Consider the following 19996-nt stretch of genomic DNA (forward strand, 5'->3'; position numbering starts at 1 on the left):
TGTTATTATGATTATCATTATACTTTTTTTTACTTTTTTATTATTTCTATCATTTTATTTTCTGACTTTGATTGTTATTGCTTATCTTTTTTTTCTTACTTTCACTGCTATGATTTCTATCGTCATTTCTGTTAAGTAAAGGGAGAAAGAGAGAGAAAGAGAAAGATAAAGAGAAAGAGAAAGTGAGAAAGAGAGAATGAGATTAGGCGAAAGAAAGAGAGAGAAGAGGAAAAAGAAAAGAGAGAGAGAGAGAAAAAAAAAAACACAGAATAGTTATCGCCACTCACCCGACGAAAGGACGTTGTTCAGATACTCCAAAAATCCTTCTTCCTTCACATCCTGGTCGGTGAAAATAAACGCGGTTCCTTTGCCTTGGATGCCGCACGTCCTGAACAAAACTTTTAAGTCCTCCAGGAGATTGGTTGTATTGTAAGACCTGTTCGTAATTTTGAAAAAAAGAAGCAAGAAATAAGACAGAGAATCAATTTTCGTCCTTGTGCGCTTACCATAGCACTGTTTTTTCTTTGTCACCAATAAAAAGCTATACATGCAATGTGGGCAATGATTAGTATAATGGTTAATATACTAATTATTAACGTGATTCGGAAAATCATTAATCTATTTCGAGGGTGTCAGTATTGCATACATGAATAAGTTAAAAGAAAACTTATTCACTATTATTATTATAATTGAACAGGGCAATACTTACGATGAATATGCTCTTTAATGACAATCTCGCGGAACAATTACGTTCATTATAATTACTAATAGAGATTGAAAAACAATGCCTACTAACCTCGTGAAACAATTCAAATTAATTAATGTCAATTCATAAAGAAAAAAACAACAACCTCGCGAAACACCGAAGTTCATCATAATTACTACTACTACTAAAAAAAAAAAGAAAAAAAGGCCACTAACCTTGTAAGAGTAATCTGGAAGGTCTTGTAGCCGGCGATAAAAGAAGCCAGTTTCGTCAGCGACTGCTTTCCCGAACCTCCGACGCCCACGAGAAGGGCGTTGCCACCGGGGTTTCGGATGATTCGAGAAATCTGGAAGTTATTGGAGTTATTGCTTTTGTATTGTCATTTCCATTTCTTTGTTTTGTCATTTCCATTTTTTTGTTTTGTTATTTCCATTTCTTTGTGTTGTCATTTCCATTTTTTTTGTTTTGTCATTTCCAATTCTTTGTGCTGTCCTTTCCGTTTTTTTTTTATCTTTATGGGTTTGGGATTTTATCTTTATTTTTTTAAAACAAGGCATGCAAATAAGTTACGGTTTTGGGATGATTAAGAAAATCAGGGGGCTGTTAAAAAATAATTTTGTATAATTGTAGTAAGTTATATTTCTTTTGTTTTTTTAGATAGTGCATTCATGTTTAATTCAATGTTTCTAACTTAAGAAGTCGTTGAGTCTGTTGAAAAAAAGTATATATATATACATATATATACATATACATATATATATATATATATATATATATATATATATATATATATATATATATATATATATATATATATATATATGTATATATATATATATATATATATATATATATATATATATATATATATATATATATATATATATATATGTATATATATATATAAGGTTTTCCCTCCCTTCCTCCTTCCCGTCCTTCCCCCACACCTTCGTCAGATGGATCATGGCGTCCTTGAAGAAAACCAAGTCCATGCCGGCGCCGCGAATGATCTCGTTGTACTGCGTCAGGAACATCTGCAGGCGTTGCTCCAGGGCGGCGAAGGACGGGATGGGTTCGTACACCTTGGGCATCTCCATGTCGAGGTCTTCGCCTTCGTCACCGGTGGGTTCTGGGGCGTCTCTGTGGGTCAAGATCATCTGTTGATGTTATTGATGTTGATGGAGGTAGGCTCTGGGGTTCGTGTTATTCAATTTGATTTGATGCTGTTATTAATCTTGATGTAGTTGGGTTCTGGGGCGTCTCGAGAATAATAAGTTTATTAACATCGTTAACATTGATAATGGTATTATTGATGTTGTCACCAATACCATAATGTCGTCTGTCATAAGAATTATAATTACGATTTCCAAAGACTTTTTAACACCTAAGAAAAATTACTGCGTTCCTCTACTTACAATTGCTTGGCTGTTTTCATTGCTACTGTATATTTATTGATTTCATAATGCTATCAATACGTACAAGTGTCAATGGACTTTCCTTTGCTTTCCTTTGCCAATGATAACCCTATACAAGTTCCGTCGTTATTCTAGTTTGATTTTTTATCTTTCGCATTACTTTGCCTTTCAAAACTTTACCCATCTCTCTTCTCGACTCTCATTTTATCCAAATATTTCCCGATTACCAATCAATCCGTATCGAATTCCGAGCAGGAGTCTGACCTCAAGAAATCCACGAAGTAATGCGTCTGCGAGATCTTCTTCGTCAGGCTCGCGCCCAATTCCTTCTTCGCGAGCGCTACCATCGCGTCCTCGAACCACTGCACGTCCTTCGGGGTCGTGAAGCTGTAGGTTTTATTTGATAGGAATTAAACTAACGAGAATTTAGTGGCTTGTTTTTTTTTATTCTAAGATTCAGATTACTGTGGCTAGCTTTGTTACTATGAGCAAATCGTAGTTATGATTATGATTATCATTGATTTTAGTAAGAATTATACTAATCGTAATTATTCTCAGCTACAATATAATTTATATTACTATTGTCATTTTTATCAATACGATAATAGAAATCACAATCATCCTAATTATTATCCTTAGCAAAAGCAATACTCATTATCATCAGTATTAGTGTCACTATCATTATCATCATTCGACTTATTCCCTCCACAAGGACGACTGCCACATACCGATCTGCAATGACCCGGCAGCATTCGTGGCGCCAGAGAGCCAGCAGAGTGTCGCTGGTGCATATCACGTTGGCCGTTGCACCTATCATGCCCTGCCAGATGCGAGACAGGTCGCGGAGGTTGAAGACGTAGTGAAACTTGGCTGGCGTTGGCAGGAGCTTACTCTGCAATCAGGAAGTGACGCTGTTATTGAGGTGTGGGTTTGGAAATATATGTATGGTAAGTGATGTGTTGCTCTGTTTTCTTTTCGTCTGTTTGTTTCTGTCTCTCTCTTTCCACACACACACACAAACACACACAAATGGAAAAACAATAAAAAAATAAATAAATAATATATAGAAGAAAAAAAAGGAAGAAAAAAAAGAAAAAAGAAAAGAAAAGAAAAACACACAAAAAAAGAAAAAAAGAAAAAGTAAACTCAGACCTCTCCCTTATTCCCAAACAAAACGCCCTCTCTCCCTCATGATCACACTCCCCCACCCCCCGTCCTCCCACCCCCGTCCTCCGCCTCATCACGCCCCAATCAATCCCACTGACCTTCGTATGCGCCCAAAGCTTCCTCGTGAGCGGGATGACCTTCTCCAGCATGTCGCGGATCTCCTGGTTGAAGCCCCTCTTGGCGCTGAAGTGTCCGCGGGCGATGACGCCGAAGATCTTATCGATGGACGACTCGGACGGGATGGTGGAGTTGAAGATACAAAAATGGCGCTTCAGGCGGGACGGAATGTCGTTCCTGCCGCCTCCTGCACGACGAGGGGGTATTTTTATTTTATTTGTTTATTTATGGAGGAAAAAATAGTGATGGATTTATTACGGCCTGAACGACACATGATTCCTAAGGGCCATCAAGGTGAATGATTGATCAAAATTGATTTTTATTGATTTGTTTTTCTAGGATGATCATTGATATCTGTTAAACACTGATATTTACTATATTTTCTGATGACTCTTACTGACTGACAAACACTGTTTTTTTCCTTAAAACAATCGTATTAATTCGTTATTATTGTTATTAAAAAGGATAATGGTTTAAACACCAGAATAAAATATATAATGTGATAATGGGAAACATAAAACATAATCAATTCAAATTATGTCATCGATATGGAATGAAAAAGAGAAAAAAAGGAAATTCTTAGACTGATCAAGTAAGATTCAGAAAACAAGACCGATATTGGAAAATATGTACATGCTAATGTCATAAATAAACAAATAAATAAACAAAAATATGAGAACACGACACGACAGTAACTATACAACAGATAGCAATAATATGATAATTACGTAAATGTACAACACAACTATACAATACGGGATAATAATAATAAAAAAGTAGACAAACAGAATGAAAGACAGAGTGAAAAAGACGGAAAAGAAAAAAAAAGAAACAAGTAAAAAGATAAATCTAAAAAAAAAAAAAATGGTATATGAAGGGAAATAAAGGAATAAAGAAAACGAAGAAAATGAAAATAAAAACAAAGAAAAAAACAACAACAGAAAATCCTTGCCTGGGTGTCCCATAGCTGCCAAGAACTGCAAGTCGACAATATGAACAAAATCGCCAGGTTTCTCAAGGCTGTAAAACCCGCCCATTTCCATTGTCTGTCGCACGATCTCGTTGGTAGGCTGGAAATTTCAAGAAATAAATGCGTTAACGTTTTTTTGTTTCTGTGATAATGAAAAAAAAATCAGTATTTTGATTGGCTTAAAAGGGACCAGTGATCTATTTTCTTGATTAAAATATAAACATCTGGTGATTTGAAGGTTCTAATTTATGAATTTTCATTGATTTTCATTACTTTTTAATCGTATGGTAGACGGTGAATTTTCCTTTTTCAAAAATCTGAAGTGTAAATATTTGCATTTAAAAGTATACATTTACTCTTACTGTTACCTATCGATATCGGGAAGATAAATAGGCACATGAATACCTCACCAATATAGACATGATCAGAAATAGACTCTAAAACTGTCCATACACTTCTTTTTTTTGTAAGTGAGTGACGTGTCCTATCTCTGAAACTAGCTCCGTGAGGTGAGTGATTCTGGGAGTATTTGGGCAACAGCCAGAGGAGGTTGTTGGACTTTGGCCTAAATATTGCGACATTCATTCTTAGTCCTATCGACATATGAAACCATTCAAGATGTTGACTGTTTCAGGCCCTTAAGTATGGTAATACAGTAAAGTAGTTGTGCTATGATTGTTTTTTTTTTCACGGTAACCCACACAAATGAATTATAAAACTCAAAAGATCATAACTTTAGAAGTATATATATAAACAATAAAAATAAAATAGATGTATACACAGCATAAGAAGGAACAATTTCACAGCTCAAGATGTATAATAGATCGTTGATTCCCTTACCTGGTCTCCCCAGCTGTTGATGTGAGGCATATTCAGGTCATCAATCAAAACAGTCATCCTCTTGCCAGCCGGGGGCCCGTAGGTGCTTCCCATCCTCTTGTCAATGTAGCTCTCGATCGTCCTCTTTAATAGATTGTTATCGTGATAAGAGATGATGATCATAAAATGCGAAGTGAAATTAATACAGAAAGAAAATAAATACGGTATAATTTCTGAGAAAGCTGTAATGTTTGAATGTTATTATTATTCTCATTCATACTTTTTTCTACACATATCTATGATAAGAACTCGTACTTCAACATTAATTCACAATACATTACTAGATACACCGTTCAACACCAACACACACACACACACACACACACACAATCACACACACACACACACACACACACACACACACACACACACACACACACACACACACACACACACAATCACACCACTCGCCTGAAAATAGAGGGGAGTGGAGGCCGAAGAAAAGTTGAAATTGCGACAAAGGTGGTCCTCCGGGTTGTATTTCTTCATGAAAGCGTTCAGGGTCACGGTCTTAGCTGACCCGGGCTCTCCGATCACTAGAACACCCTGGTGAGATAGAGGTGGTGATGGTGATGACTGATGATGATGATAAAGGTGATGATGATGGTGATTATAATTATGGTAATGATAAAATGTATAGTATTAATAGCAATAATGATAAGGATTGCATTAATAATAATAATTATAATAATAGTAATTATAATGATCATAGAAGAAATGATAAAATTATTTTGTAAAGTTATTACAACAGTGAAAATGTCATAAAAAACCCTACACATTTTGTATGTAGCTAGATATGAAAAATATCATTGGTAATATTTCCTTAAAGTCAATAATTTTCTTTATCATTGACTTTGTTAGTCTCATTAAATGTATGTATATGTATATATATATATATATATATATATATATATATATAATATATACATATATATATATAATCAATAATATATATTTATCATTGACTATTTTACATTATATTATATATATGTATATATATATATATATATATATATATATATATATATATAATATATACATATATATATATATTTACATATATACATATATATATATTATATATATATATATATATTTACATATATACATATATATATTATATATATATATATTTACATATATATAATAAAATATGAATCTAATAGATTACGAAAACCAAGCAAAACAAAGTAGTCACATCCTCTCTGTTGAAGAAAAACGAAAGATGAATATATTCCCAAATTCTCTGAATAAAGGATAAAAAACTAATGTATTCTCTGCATCCAACCTTTCCTTGCTGAGCCACAACATGTATCAGGAAATCCATCCTCACGTTGTCCACATTAGGCACGAGAATCGCATTGTAATCAGGGGTACCAGTGTCTGGGTAAACGTACTCAGTGACCTTTGTATCCCAGTGCTGCCACCAACCTGAAAATGTGGATGGTATTCGCTTTATGAATGGATGTGGTAAAAAGAGAAAAGAAAGAAATACTGGGGGAGGGGCAATGCATAAAAAGAAAGAAAGAAAAAGGAAACAATAAAAAGAATAATATATATATATAGTGGAGAAAGAGAGAGAGAGAGAGAGAGAGAGAGAGAGAGAGAGAGAGAGAGAGAGAGAGAGAGAGAGAGAGAGAGAGAGAGAGAGAGAGAGAGAGACAGAGAGAGAATGATGGACTTTAAAAAAAAAATACAATGATCTCATCTATTACTTCTACTTCAAAATCTTCTTACCGTTGTCATCAACCCTGTAGTTAAAGATGGAATCAGAGTGTCCTTTCCCCAGTGGCAAGTCCAGGGTTGGATGCTCCTTGCGAATATATTGCTCAAGTTTTGCACGATCTGGCAACTCCATGAATGCTCCAATGCTCCACATGATTGAGAACACGAACAGCCGTTGAATGTGCTCCTCAATCGGCGCTTGTTCAGTCTGTGTAGGAAAAAAACAGTAAAAATGGGTAATTCAAGGTACTCTATTTATGTTTTTGGGTCACTACATATGGTAGATTTATTGAAATTATTTCATTTAAGGACAAAGTATTGCTTGATATATCAAAGACCTATCACTAATAATGAATAAATTAAAGTAACATTAACCCAGATCACAATAACCCTTCTGGCAAAGAAATAACACCAATAATGACGGATAAGCAATAGGAAAATGCACTTATGATCCAACACTAACTCACGAGATAACAGCACATCAACAAATAAATCAACTCTCACAACAAACTGCAATCTAGGGGCTACAAACCTGACCCGATGTTAGAACATACACGTAAGGGCATTTAAACAAATTAGTAAAAAAAAAAAGAAAAAAGCAAAATGATCAACAGCATATCCGAGATCCAAAATCCGGCCTCCCCCACAACGTCAGATGACCCTCTGCCACACACCTGAACTTCTTCAACGTCGGAGTCGGGGTCTCGACGGTGATGGTTCTGGGACTGCTCCTCGTCCGGCAGAAGCCCCTCCAACACCCTCGTCGTCTTGATCAACAACAAAGTCAAAAAGGTTAGGGAGAGGAAGCAACTGTGAGTTGGGAGTCATTCATCTTGATAAAAATAACATGTTGGCAATATTTCATTTTTTTCTTTATTTATGGATATACATAAGCCGGGCATAAACAATCATGCTCACTACCACAGAAAGCCAGTTCCAAACGAGACATGTGAGCAACATCTTGAAAGAACGAAATACATGTCTGAACATATTTTTTGTTTTTGTTTCTCTTTAACACAACTTTAATCAATTTGCCAATTTTAGTTTCTACATTGTGTAACACACATATCATCACACGGCTCTAGATTACACACTTTTCTACCTGTTTAAAGCATCACGTTAGACATGCATACATACATCAGACGTGTTGTGTGCCGACAACCAAGTTTAAACAATACCAAATTTTAAAACTACCAATCGAGTATAAACTCAGTTGATCTCCCTACTTCACCATAACTTCAGGAACGAAGACTATGTAAATTTAATGGACATGCGTTTATTATTTCCTGCTTATCTGAAATGCAAAATCATTTCTTCACGCCATACATAGGCCTATCAGACGGCCATCCACCTATGCATTCTCGCCATTAACCCTTCAGGCCTTGCTAGGTACTAACACTAGACACTGACGAGATGAGACGTGCGGGCTTTAGGGACATGATTTAGACTCCTATTCTGAGAAATGGCGATTTAAGATAGTCATTAGGATTAAAAGGTATCATTAGGTTATTAGGTCAAACAATAAGTTACTATGGAGCTGATTAATGCAAAGGAAAACAAAAAGATGCAGCAGCTTCATAATATTTATCATGCTTTTTTTCTCCATCCACCAAATGTTAGTACAAATATTTAAAGAAGAGTATGAATTAATTATTCCTTATGAAAATAATTTATAAACAAAATATTTACTTCACGGTTATTGTAGCAACGCCAAGACCCAAAATGCCGAGCAATAAGTAAATAATTGGAATACTAAATACAAAATCACATACATCTCTTTTGTGATCAATGGTAAGACTGTCCATAAAAATGACTTAACATTGAAACGAAATAATTATGACTATAATAATAATGATGACGGTGATGGTGTTATAATAACAATAATAATCCAGGCCTTTGGGTCTTGGCGCGCTCGTCGGGGTTGCTGGTTAAGAGAGAGGTGAGGCTGTGCGGCGCCTGGCATGAGACAAAGGGCGAGCGAAGGGGCGGGCGGGCACTTAGCCGAACCAAAGAGCACCGATTGGACTTCGATGTCGAAGAGAGGCGACCGAGGAGTGTCTAGGGGAGAGTAGCTATTGGAAGTGTCCTCGGGGGTCTCCAGGTCTGTGTTTCTAGCCCAGGCGGAGGAGCGGCGGCGACTGTTGCGGCGGTGGCGGCGGACGAGGATCGGGTCGTCTGACAGGTCGTCCACGTCGGGGAGTTGGCCCTCCAAGAGACTTAGGGCCTGACAGCAGCAGCAGTGACAACGGTAATGCATCTTTTGTTGGAGGGAAGGAGGTGGGGTCGGGGACGGGGGATGAGGGAGGGGGAAGGTGGGGAAGGACGGAGGTGGGAGGGGGAAAGGAGGAGGGAGGGAGGGAGGAAGGGAGGGAGGAGGGAGATGGTTGAGATACCAATATATACCTGGCAAACCTTTTAAACACTCGGGATAACCACAAGGACCTTGGCCGGTGCTACGTTCACTCCCCCAGCACGAGACAAGGGTTTTAGGTCTCTCTTCTCCGTGGACGAAGAGCGGAATGCTTCATGCACATTGTTGAAGGTTAAGATTGGTTCTAAGATTGGTTCTAAACAACTGGATATGTATCTTATATCTAAATATTTGTGAATCCAGTAAAAGAATGCATTGATGTAACTGTAGACATAGAAGCTGCAATATGTATGGAATCTGTATTTGTGTTATCATGATTAGGCACTATCTATAAAGGTAGAAATGTACTGTAAATTTGATATTAGTGCGTATATATATGTGTTAAGTGGGATAAAATGAATGGAAATAACATCAAAAGATCTTGTAAGAAAATCTACTGAACAGTAAAACATCGATAATGAAAATATATAGCATAATATATATATATATATATATATATATATATATATATATATATATATATATATATATATATATATATATATATATATATATATATATATATATATATCTATTTTTTTATGTATATATATGAATATATATATATATATATATATATATATATATATATGGTACATAAATATGAATATATATATATATATATATATATATATATATATATATATATATATGATATATAAATATGTGTATATCTATAGATAGATATATTTATATATGAATATTATATATATATATATATATATATATATATAATATATATATATATGAATATATATATATATATATATATATATATATATATATATATATATATATATAATATATATATATATATATATATATATATATATTATATATATATATATATATATATATATATATATATATATATATATATATATATATATATATATAATATATATATATATATATATATATATATATTATATATATATATATATATATATATATATATATATATATATATATATATATATATATATATATATATATATATATATATATAAGGAGACAGATTGGGTAGAATATCAATAAAATATATGTAAAAATGACTAACCTGCAACGACATCCAGACACCCGATACTTTGCAAAGAACACACGAATAAAGAATTAATAATTTTCCTCTTTCAGTTGAACACAAAGAAAAAAAAAACACTACCTGCGAGATAACGTTCACTTGGAGAACAGGCAGACACAGCTGGAGGTTCTGTTTAGCCCAAGTGAACATTTTCAGGAAGTTATTCGTGAACAAGTCTGTGATGACCGAGTGCTCGTGGTGAGGACGCGTCCGGAGCCAAGCCTGAAGGAGCGGCTCCCAGTCCAAGCCGGAGGAACTCATGTATACCTGAGACGAGAGAAAGAGCAAGGATAGAATAGAAATGTGATTGAGAAAATGGAGAGTAGGGATTGATTATTTGGTTATAGCGAATCATGTAAACTCCGGGTTAGACTTCGTAATGGATCGGCCGATTACAGTGATATATGAGTCTTATGTAGTGAACCGTGAGTCTTCCAGGTTATAGTGACTCTTGAAATTTCCATGTTATAAAGAATCATGGATTGGCCGTATTGTGGTAAGGAATGAGTCATATGTAGTGATGAATGAGTCCTCTGGATCATAGTGACTTTTTAGTCATATCGTGAAGTGTTGGTCGTCCGGGTTTTATAGTAAATTATAAAGCCTCTAGGTTATAGTGAATCACGAGTCCTCTGGTTTCTAGGAAGAAATTATATGTTTTAATCGTTGAGTCCTTTGACTTAAAGTTACAAATGAGACCTATATAGTAAACTATAAGTCCTCTGGCAAAAATGGAAAAGAAAGAAGAGACGAAAAGAACGACATGAATAAGGAAAGAATGACTAATCAAATAAACCACACAATAAAACACAATCGAAGCCGAAACACTTTAGATAAACCCAGTGGACGAAATACAAAAAAAACAACAACAACAACAACACTAACCATGCCATTCCTGGACACCGTCGACGGGGACGCGTTGTCAATGTTGGCAGGCTCGAAGATGACCTTGCAGCACGGGGACATCGGGATCCTGTCACCGTTGGCCAGTGTCAGGGTTCTGTTGTCATCGAGGACGGAGTTCAGGTTCTCGATCCAGATGGCGTCGACAGGCCCGTCCAGGACCAGCCAGATGTGCTCGCCTGCAAATACACATCATACTCGTTCGTGTCTCTCTTACAGAGTTGAGGGCTTTCTCTTTTTCTGACTCTTCCTCGTTCTTGTTTACGTGGTGTGGAGGATTTTGTTTACATTCGAAGGATTTCTAAGCTTTTAGTTTCTAAAAATTATTTTCTTAAGTCGATTTCGTGTTATGTGTGTGTTGTTTTTTTAATGCCATTTCTTTTTTGTTGGGTTCCATCTGAATTATTTGTCAATTTTCATTTGGAGTTTTATGTGAAGGACTACTTCGCTTTCATTAATTTTTTTTTTTTTCAGGTTTTCTTTGAAGGTTTTGTTAATTTTCATATCTATTACTTTTGTTTTTAAAGATTAGTTAGTTTATCTTCATAGGACTTGTTGCTTTCCACATTAATAATTCCATAGCTTATATTCATGTGATTCATTAGACCTAGTTAATAGCATCATTAGATAATACATATGAAGTCTTTATCAGTTTTCACTTGACGTCTTTACCAATTATCTCACAAGCCCAAGCTCAGTGTCTTCTACCTTTCTTGGCCCTGAGAGTCTTTCTCCAGAGGGTGGAGAAGATGCCGTCCGTCCAGTCGTTAGTCGCCACGTCCAGCCGCCCGAACATCTGCGCTGACGTGATGGCCTTGGGGTTCATCCGCAGCTCTCTGGTCGTGCGAGGAAAGAGATTCTGATCTTTATTTGTCGTGCAGGAGGTTCTGTTTCTGGGTTGACTCTTGGCGGTAATATGGCGAAGAGTGGGGGACTGTTTTGATTTTTCTCGTGGAAATTTGGTGTATCATTGCATTGTAATCATATTGTTATTAATATCACTATCATTAATATTATAATTATCATCATCATCATAAACATCATAGTCATTATTATCATCATAAATATCCTCACCATTATCATTATTATTACTACTATTACCATTTTTGTTTAATTATTATTATAATCATTATCATCATTATCATAACTAGTATTATCATAATGACATAATAATTACCAATTCTATCGTAGCCATCATTATGATGAATATCTATCAGCCATCAAAAATCACAACACAAAACACATTATTTCTCCTTGCCTTTCCCAACGTTTACCTAAGACCCACAAAATACAAAAGAACAAAAGGACACAACATACACATAAAAAACACTACCGAAACAACGCTAAAGAATGAACAAATAAATAAACCAAAAGAATAGCTAAAGCCAAGCGCCCAACGGACCTGTGCGGCTGGCCCATCTTGGTGAGCGCCCGCATGAGGACGTGGATGCAGGAGGTCTTGCCAGCGCCGCTCGGTCCCAGGGTCATCATGCCGTGTCGGACTCGCTGCGTCTCGTAGAGCTGCGAGGTAGACCGTGTTCAGCCCTTCGTTTGGGGGGGTTGTTTGACGTTTGGGTTGGATATTGTTTGATAGGCCGCTTATATATCTTATTGTTGGGTTTATATATATTATTTATATTGGGTTTGATACTGTGTTTACGCGCGCACGTATATTTACGCTTGTACACACGCACGCACGCACACACACACACACACACACACACACACACACACACACACACACACACACACACACACATGCGCGCGCGCGGCCGCACGCACACAAACGAATAACTTTTCACGTATATTAACGCGTGTGTATATATATGCACACGTCCAAAAAATACGCGATGCAAGTTATACAGAAACAGTTCCACAACACAATTATTTACGATACGACTTCAAAAACAGCTCATAGTTTACCTGAATGAGCTTGAGCTGCCATGGCGGATGGTTTACCAAGCCTAGCTCACTGACGAGATCCGTAATGGTGGTTGTGAGCTGGTTGTAGTAACCTTTCTCCTGGGTCATGCTCGGGAACAGGTCGTCGATGAGCGACATGAACAGAGGTTCGTCTTCGTCTGCAATGGTTATCCCCCGCGAAAAGAAAAGAAAAGAAAAGAAATGAAAAAAAAAAAATCAAAAGAGTCTTTCTGTTCTATTCTTGTACACGTCGATCTGAGTTCATTGGAATTACTTCCTGATAAATAAGAATATCATTATCATTTTCATACATGTGTCTATTGATGCTGGAATCAACATGAATTACATGATTATATGTTTACTTAATAAAAAAAAAAAACACTTTTAGATCATCACAGCCATCAAGAACACTATCTCCTTATCACAAACTGTTCTGCGATCCTTTATTAACAATAATAATTTAATTCTTATCCAGTTTCCCCCCAGAGTATTCAACAAACAACAGATAAAGACTTGCCAACAAGTTTTGATAAATTCATGTCCCTGAGAACCCTCATGACAATGGTAGATTCGGAGTCCTTAGCATTGGCCCGTTTCGCTGCTCCTAAAGTGCGGAGAACCGACAAGATGTTCCTCAGACCGAAGTCATAGTGGACCTGCGGGGTTAGAAAGAGTTGGTGTCGATGATGGTTGGGAGGTGTGGTCGGGCTCTCTTTCCTCCTTTCAGTCTTTCTCTCTTTATCTCCTTCTCTTTCTGTCTGTTTGCCTGTATATTTATCATTGTGTCTGTCTATCTATATCTCTATTTTTCTTTGTCTCTGTCTGTCTATCTGTTTGTATGCCTCTATCTGTATTTTTCTTTGTCTCTGGTCTCTGTCTGTCTGTCTGTTTGACTGTCTGTCTATCTGTCTGTCTGCCTGTCTAATTTTGTCTTTGTCTCCCTATGTTTCACTCTTTATGTATTGATTTTCTCTTTCATTCCCTTTATTTACAAACACAGCCTTTCTCTCTCGCTCTCTGTCTCCATTGAGCCTCTCCTTGAATGGCATACCTTTACACGCCTTCCAGTCTCAACCATAAGCATATATTAAAAATACATCCTAACTTATCTAAGAAATCAAACATATCCACACACATAAACACACACACACACACACACATACACACCAACCTGCTTCGTCAGTTGTTCCTCGCAGAGCTTGTACAACGTGAAGAACTTCCTCGCAAGGGTGATGTTCTCCAGGAAGCCACAGGACGCGAGCTTCACCCGGATGATGATCTGTCGGTCGGGCACCATCATGGCCACGTTTCGGAACTGGATCTTCAGGTTCTCCGGGAGTTCCTGTCTGCCGTGATATCCCAGGTTCTGGAGACGAGGACGAGGACGAAGGCGAAGCCGTAGACGAAGGCGACGATGAAGACGAAGGTGAAGACGAAGGTGAAGACGAAGGTGAAGACGAAGGTGAAGACGAAGGTGAAGACGAAGGTGAAGACGAAGGCGCCCGGGTGGGAGGTCGTTGTTTCGTAATAGCACGGTGGTGGTTAAAAGGGGGGAATAATGATAGGAAGTGATTATGCATTCTGATAACACTAATATCTTTCTACATACAGCGTGCATTAGACTCTTTGCATGTCAAGCACCTTCTGGAAAAAAAAATGTTTTTTTCCTCAAGAAATGGTTCTTGCGTTACACAAAAATATATCGCTGTTAAAAATTCTTCCTGGAATCAAAAAATCGTTTTTCAGGTAAAAAAATAGTCATTATATGTAAACAAAAATCACCGCGGTAAACATGCAATGGAGTATAATACATGATTTTTCTCCACAACTGTGTATAATACAGGTGTATAGGGAAGCCAGTCTGTTTGTTATTATTTAAAATCCATCTCTAAGCGACATCCAGTATAAAAAAAAAAACTACTACAAAAAATCTCTCCTCTACGTAATTCATATAAAATCGTTTCACCGTAGTATTTACAATATGACTAGTGCACTACTTATAAAAATACACTTTATCGAAAAAAAATGTACAACTATGAATCGTAAAATGGTGTTCATTGCGTGTGTACTGGTGTTCAGGAGTCATTCGTGTGGTTAAGAGAAGGCAAATAAGGAGATATGCTAGTGAGTATTTTGGGTGTAGTGTGCGTGTGTAGTATGCGTGTGATCGTTGGCACTCTTTTCGTGAACGAGCGAGTAATGTTCAGCGCTGTCGGGTCGAGTGTGATAGTCCGAGTCGGTGTTCAAGAATTGGTAAAACCTCGAAGAATATGTGATGTGAAATATTGGAAAGCAAAGAATGAGAAGGAATTGAGATTATAGAGATAGATGAAAGAAGGAAGAGCTAAGCACGTATACGTACACAAACATGGATGCAAGCACACACACAAACATACTCGCACTCTTTCTCTCTCCTTCTCTCTATATCTCTCTCTATCCTTCACCATATAACTCTCTCTCTCCTTCTCTCTTTCTCGCTCTCTCTCCTTCCCTCTTCTCGCTCTCTTTCCTTCTCTCTCTCTCAAACACACACACACACACACACAGACAGACACACACACACACGCACACACACTGTTACACAAAGGCACAGACAGAGAGACAGAAACAAAGTAAGAGAAAAATGCGGAAACCTTGATCACTAATAGATATATTACCTTATAAGAGAGCGCGCGTTTTTTCTGTTTCGTGAAAGAAACCCGATCAGTAGAATATATACAATGCTGGTATTTCCAGCTATGGTATTTTTTAAATCATATTTTCCAATAAATTTATATACTTCTTTCATTATTCTAAGAAAAGAAGAGTTATGATGTGATTTTGGAAAAGGTGTGAGCTCAGCATTGTCAAAAAAGAAAAAAAAAACATGTGGTCATTGGTGCGGGGAAGTTACCTGTTTATCGGTCCTTATGTTCTGTTCAAATTAAATAGAAAAAAAGAAACACATCTAAGCAATTAATTCAGTGTGAAGTTGGGGATATAACTTCATACTAATCCTGAAAAAGACAGATATTGATAGATAGCTCCTGAAATGTTTTAGAAGATATAATTTTTTATTTTTTTATAATTATCTTGATTTCTTTATATTTCAACACTTAAGACTGCAGTAATAGTGGTAATAATTAGATATTTTGAGGAATTCTGACTATAGTACATAAGGTATACTTGTTTATATGTAAAGTGACCATCTATAATCACATTATCATTATCATCACTATTATAAATCTAAAATCATTTGTAAATATCAGTACTAAGACAATTATCCAAAAAGTAATGAGTAAAAGAATATGTACACAAGTTAAGTTATCAGTACTAGTTATATTTACGTTTGAATTATTTATCTATAAGTATTTACAAGTGCCGTGAGGTAGGGGTTCCCAAATAAGTAGTAGGCCGAAAAATGACTGATCACTTAATATCATCTAGCTATTACTAAAGTCGACTGATTGTGCAGTCATATTTGAGGGTAGCGAATGTAATGCAATATATATATATATATATATATATATATATATATATATATATATATATATATATACATATATATATATATATATATATATATATATATATGTATATATATATATATATATATATATATATATATATATATATATATATATATAATCTTATCTATTCATTTATATTTTTTGCTTCATTGTCAAAATAGAATCTGTTTATCAAGCACTTTAGAAGAACCGCCGTTTCTCGGAATAATTTGAAGAGTTGAGCAAGATTTGGGAACCACTACCGTAAAACATTATAACGTCCCTTCGTACCTTAGTTAAGGCTTGAAATAACTCAATTACAGACAATCCATAGACCTTGCTTGGCTTTTGGTTGTGATGAAAATGTTTCTATATATTGGCTAATGGCCTTAGCTGTTGACATGACAAATGCGATATAAAATAATTTATATTTTTTCTCTGGTCGGGAGTTATTGAATGTATCTGGAAATAACAACAACAACAAAAATAAATAAACACAACCAGATTTATCATTCAAGTCTATGAATTGTGTCACCCCTGCAGACACATTTAAATTAATTTTCTATTCCACAGTACATTCCATGGAATGTGTAATATAATCCAGCTACCAAGACTACCATTCATCTTAATAGAAATTGCAATTTTTTTTTTTTTTTTTTACAAAAACCAAAGCACATGTCTTAGATTTCAAGGTAACATGTGTTTGAAAATCTTCGCAGAATGACTTAATTAACAGCGTGACGCCAACCATCAGTTATCCGAAGAGTCACACAATCCACAGGTGATCATCGGCGATAAGCGTTATCGTCTTGATATCAGCAATCCATTCAGAGTCAATGAAAGTTGCATGGTGTGAAGGGAGCTGGGTTGAGTCAAGAATTTTTTTTCGAGGTTTTCAAGATATCTTTAACTTCTATGTGTGTATAGATGTGTGTGTGTGTGTGTGTGTATGTATGTGTGTGTGTGTGTGTGTGTGTGTGTGTGTGTGTGTGTGTGTGTGTGTGTGTGTGTGTGTGTGTGTGTGTGTGTGTGTGTGTACAAGTAATCTATATGCTCCGCCCCACCTTTCTGACAGTACCCGTGCACGTTCTCCACTATATTTGCGCAAACGTCCACCAACCAGATAATTTCGAAACCTTGAATGGATTGCCCATACCATCTTCTGCTTGTCTTAGCGTCAGAATAAATGTGAACAGAACCCACAACCCTGATGCACTGATACATTCTCATATCAATGATAAATCCGTTTTGAGACTCCCAGTGAAGCATTTATTCTGGCATGGGTCTTATGAAGCATTTTTTTTAAAGTTGAGCATCGCATTTAAAAGCCTTCAGAGGCAAAAGCACCACAGTTGAAAAAAAAATCGTCGTTACCATATAACACCATCAGCTGGAAGGCCACAGAAACAGAAAAGGAAGAAAATGTTAAGATACTTTTGATTCAATTACTTTAAATCATCTGAAAATATAATCAAAGTACATTCTCAGAAGACATCACTGAGCATAAAGGGTTAAAATGTAGACACTGCTGATTAAATGTAAAGAAGATTTCTGTAATTCACATCAAATCTCCTTTAGATTTGAAGAAAGTAAAACATACAGAAGGATGTGAAGTTTATCATCCTGCCTAGCTCAAACCATGTAATATTCAGTCTATTAAACTGTCCAATATTCTACGTTATTCAAAGAACTACTTGTCTATCTACCGTTGAAGACACGTCAACAAACTAATATCGTCTCTAATTTTACAAACATAATTCCTTTACTATATTCATCAATTCATATGTTTCTAAAACATTCATCTCATGTTTATGACTATTCCAGACACTCACCAGCCTAAATAACAACACATCTTCTCATAGAACCACTCATCATTCTTCACATTCCTTTTACTACGACATTGTAGACACCCAATGAGGCTTCAATCCTCATGGTGATATGTGTATATCATTAAGGTAAAACTGGTGAATATATCATAACAAATAAATCTGTGAATGTGTAATAAGTGGTCAAATTACCAAATACAATGATTTAATAAAGGGTGTTAAAAGACGTTTAATGAAATGGAAGGAAATTATACGCGGGAAAAAATAACTGTCCATATAATAAAGCCATGTAGATATTCACCAGGATATGTCCGCTAATCACACAAATACTCCCACGACAGAAGCCGCCATTGTTATCATCTCCCACAGCAATAACAAAGAAAATAACCACACGCGACAGCAACAAGGAACGCTAAAACCACAGGCCAGAAACGACGTAACAGAGTGCCTCAACAACCCTCAAACGTACCATGGTGAGGAAGATGCCGAATTCAGGGTTCATGTTGATAGTGTCACCGTCTGTGAAAGTGAAGTTCTTCCGACGCTCTTTCTTGCAGGCGTGCACGACGGCGATCTGCTGGGCGGCCACAGACAGCACAGGCAGCTCGATGCGGTTGAACTCGTCGAAGCAGCCCCAGGAACCCGATTGAGCGAGGCCTTGGCGATGTTTGTTTGTTAGTAAGAATGGGCTTTGGAAACAACGTCATTAACGTGTACGGTAAAGGTTCATTTAGGGGATTGTCTCCTTTTAAAATGTCTGGAAATGCAAAATGGGGGATATATATATATATATATATATATATATATATATATATATATATATATATATATATATACAGAAAATATATATATATATATATTTTTTTTTTTTTTTTTTTTTTTTTTTTTTTTTTTTGGGGGGGGGGGGGGGGGGACTTTATGTATGTTGTTCATCTGATAAGCTGGGGATGCCCTTCCCCTTATAATGTTTTAGGTGGAATTGCCCCGTTGAAGAATAAGATTACAAAAAGGGTAAACATTATGAAATTGCCACAAGTAATTATGTCTTATAAATTTGGTTCCTTTTTTATAACATGTATTAATATTGTACATTTTTAAGAATAAGTTGTTGAGGATACCCCTATAGGAGAGTCAGGAAACCCTCAGTGATTAGAGATCGGCCATCCCACTTTTTTCCAATTTCTTTTTCTTTTTATCATGATAGATAAAAAGATGATCGAATAAGGTAATCAATAACGTGTCATAAGTGAAAAGTTTTAGTTTATACTCAAGTGAAAATAAGGGAAAGTTTGAGGAGTGAAAGACTACCAAACACTACTTCAAGGAAACGGATCTCAAAACATAACAGACGTAGAGAGTCACTTCGTTCTCCTACGTAAAAAAAAA

At 36.0% G+C, this 19996-nt stretch overlaps 1 protein-coding gene across 1 annotated transcript in view; it reads right to left on the reverse strand.

The window, feature by feature from the left end:
* LOC122252664 (dynein axonemal heavy chain 5) overlaps positions 1 to 19996 on the reverse strand; it is a 75203-nt gene that overhangs the window by 24752 nt on the left and 30455 nt on the right. Inside the window, exons 38-57 of the mRNA XM_086549576.1 lie at positions 19080 to 19267; positions 14468 to 14662; positions 13814 to 13952; positions 13297 to 13454; positions 12776 to 12894; positions 12082 to 12209; positions 11356 to 11552; positions 10552 to 10737; positions 7654 to 7746; positions 6992 to 7187; positions 6543 to 6685; positions 5666 to 5800; positions 5216 to 5338; positions 4358 to 4475; positions 3387 to 3592; positions 2850 to 3013; positions 2386 to 2508; positions 1654 to 1846; positions 922 to 1052; positions 288 to 436 (exon numbers count right to left, since the gene is read on the reverse strand). Coding sequence (XP_086405702.1) covers positions 288 to 436; positions 922 to 1052; positions 1654 to 1846; positions 2386 to 2508; positions 2850 to 3013; positions 3387 to 3592; positions 4358 to 4475; positions 5216 to 5338; positions 5666 to 5800; positions 6543 to 6685; positions 6992 to 7187; positions 7654 to 7746; positions 10552 to 10737; positions 11356 to 11552; positions 12082 to 12209; positions 12776 to 12894; positions 13297 to 13454; positions 13814 to 13952; positions 14468 to 14662; positions 19080 to 19267 — 3084 coding nt within the window. The remainder of the gene's footprint in view (positions 1 to 287; positions 437 to 921; positions 1053 to 1653; positions 1847 to 2385; positions 2509 to 2849; positions 3014 to 3386; positions 3593 to 4357; positions 4476 to 5215; positions 5339 to 5665; positions 5801 to 6542; positions 6686 to 6991; positions 7188 to 7653; positions 7747 to 10551; positions 10738 to 11355; positions 11553 to 12081; positions 12210 to 12775; positions 12895 to 13296; positions 13455 to 13813; positions 13953 to 14467; positions 14663 to 19079; positions 19268 to 19996) is intronic.

The sequence above is a fragment of the Penaeus japonicus genome, unplaced genomic scaffold, assembly GCF_977035675.1.
Source record: "Penaeus japonicus unplaced genomic scaffold, GWHDUDI00000001_assembly GWHDUDI00000022, whole genome shotgun sequence".
Classification (NCBI taxonomy): Eukaryota; Metazoa; Arthropoda; class Malacostraca; order Decapoda; family Penaeidae; genus Penaeus; species Penaeus japonicus.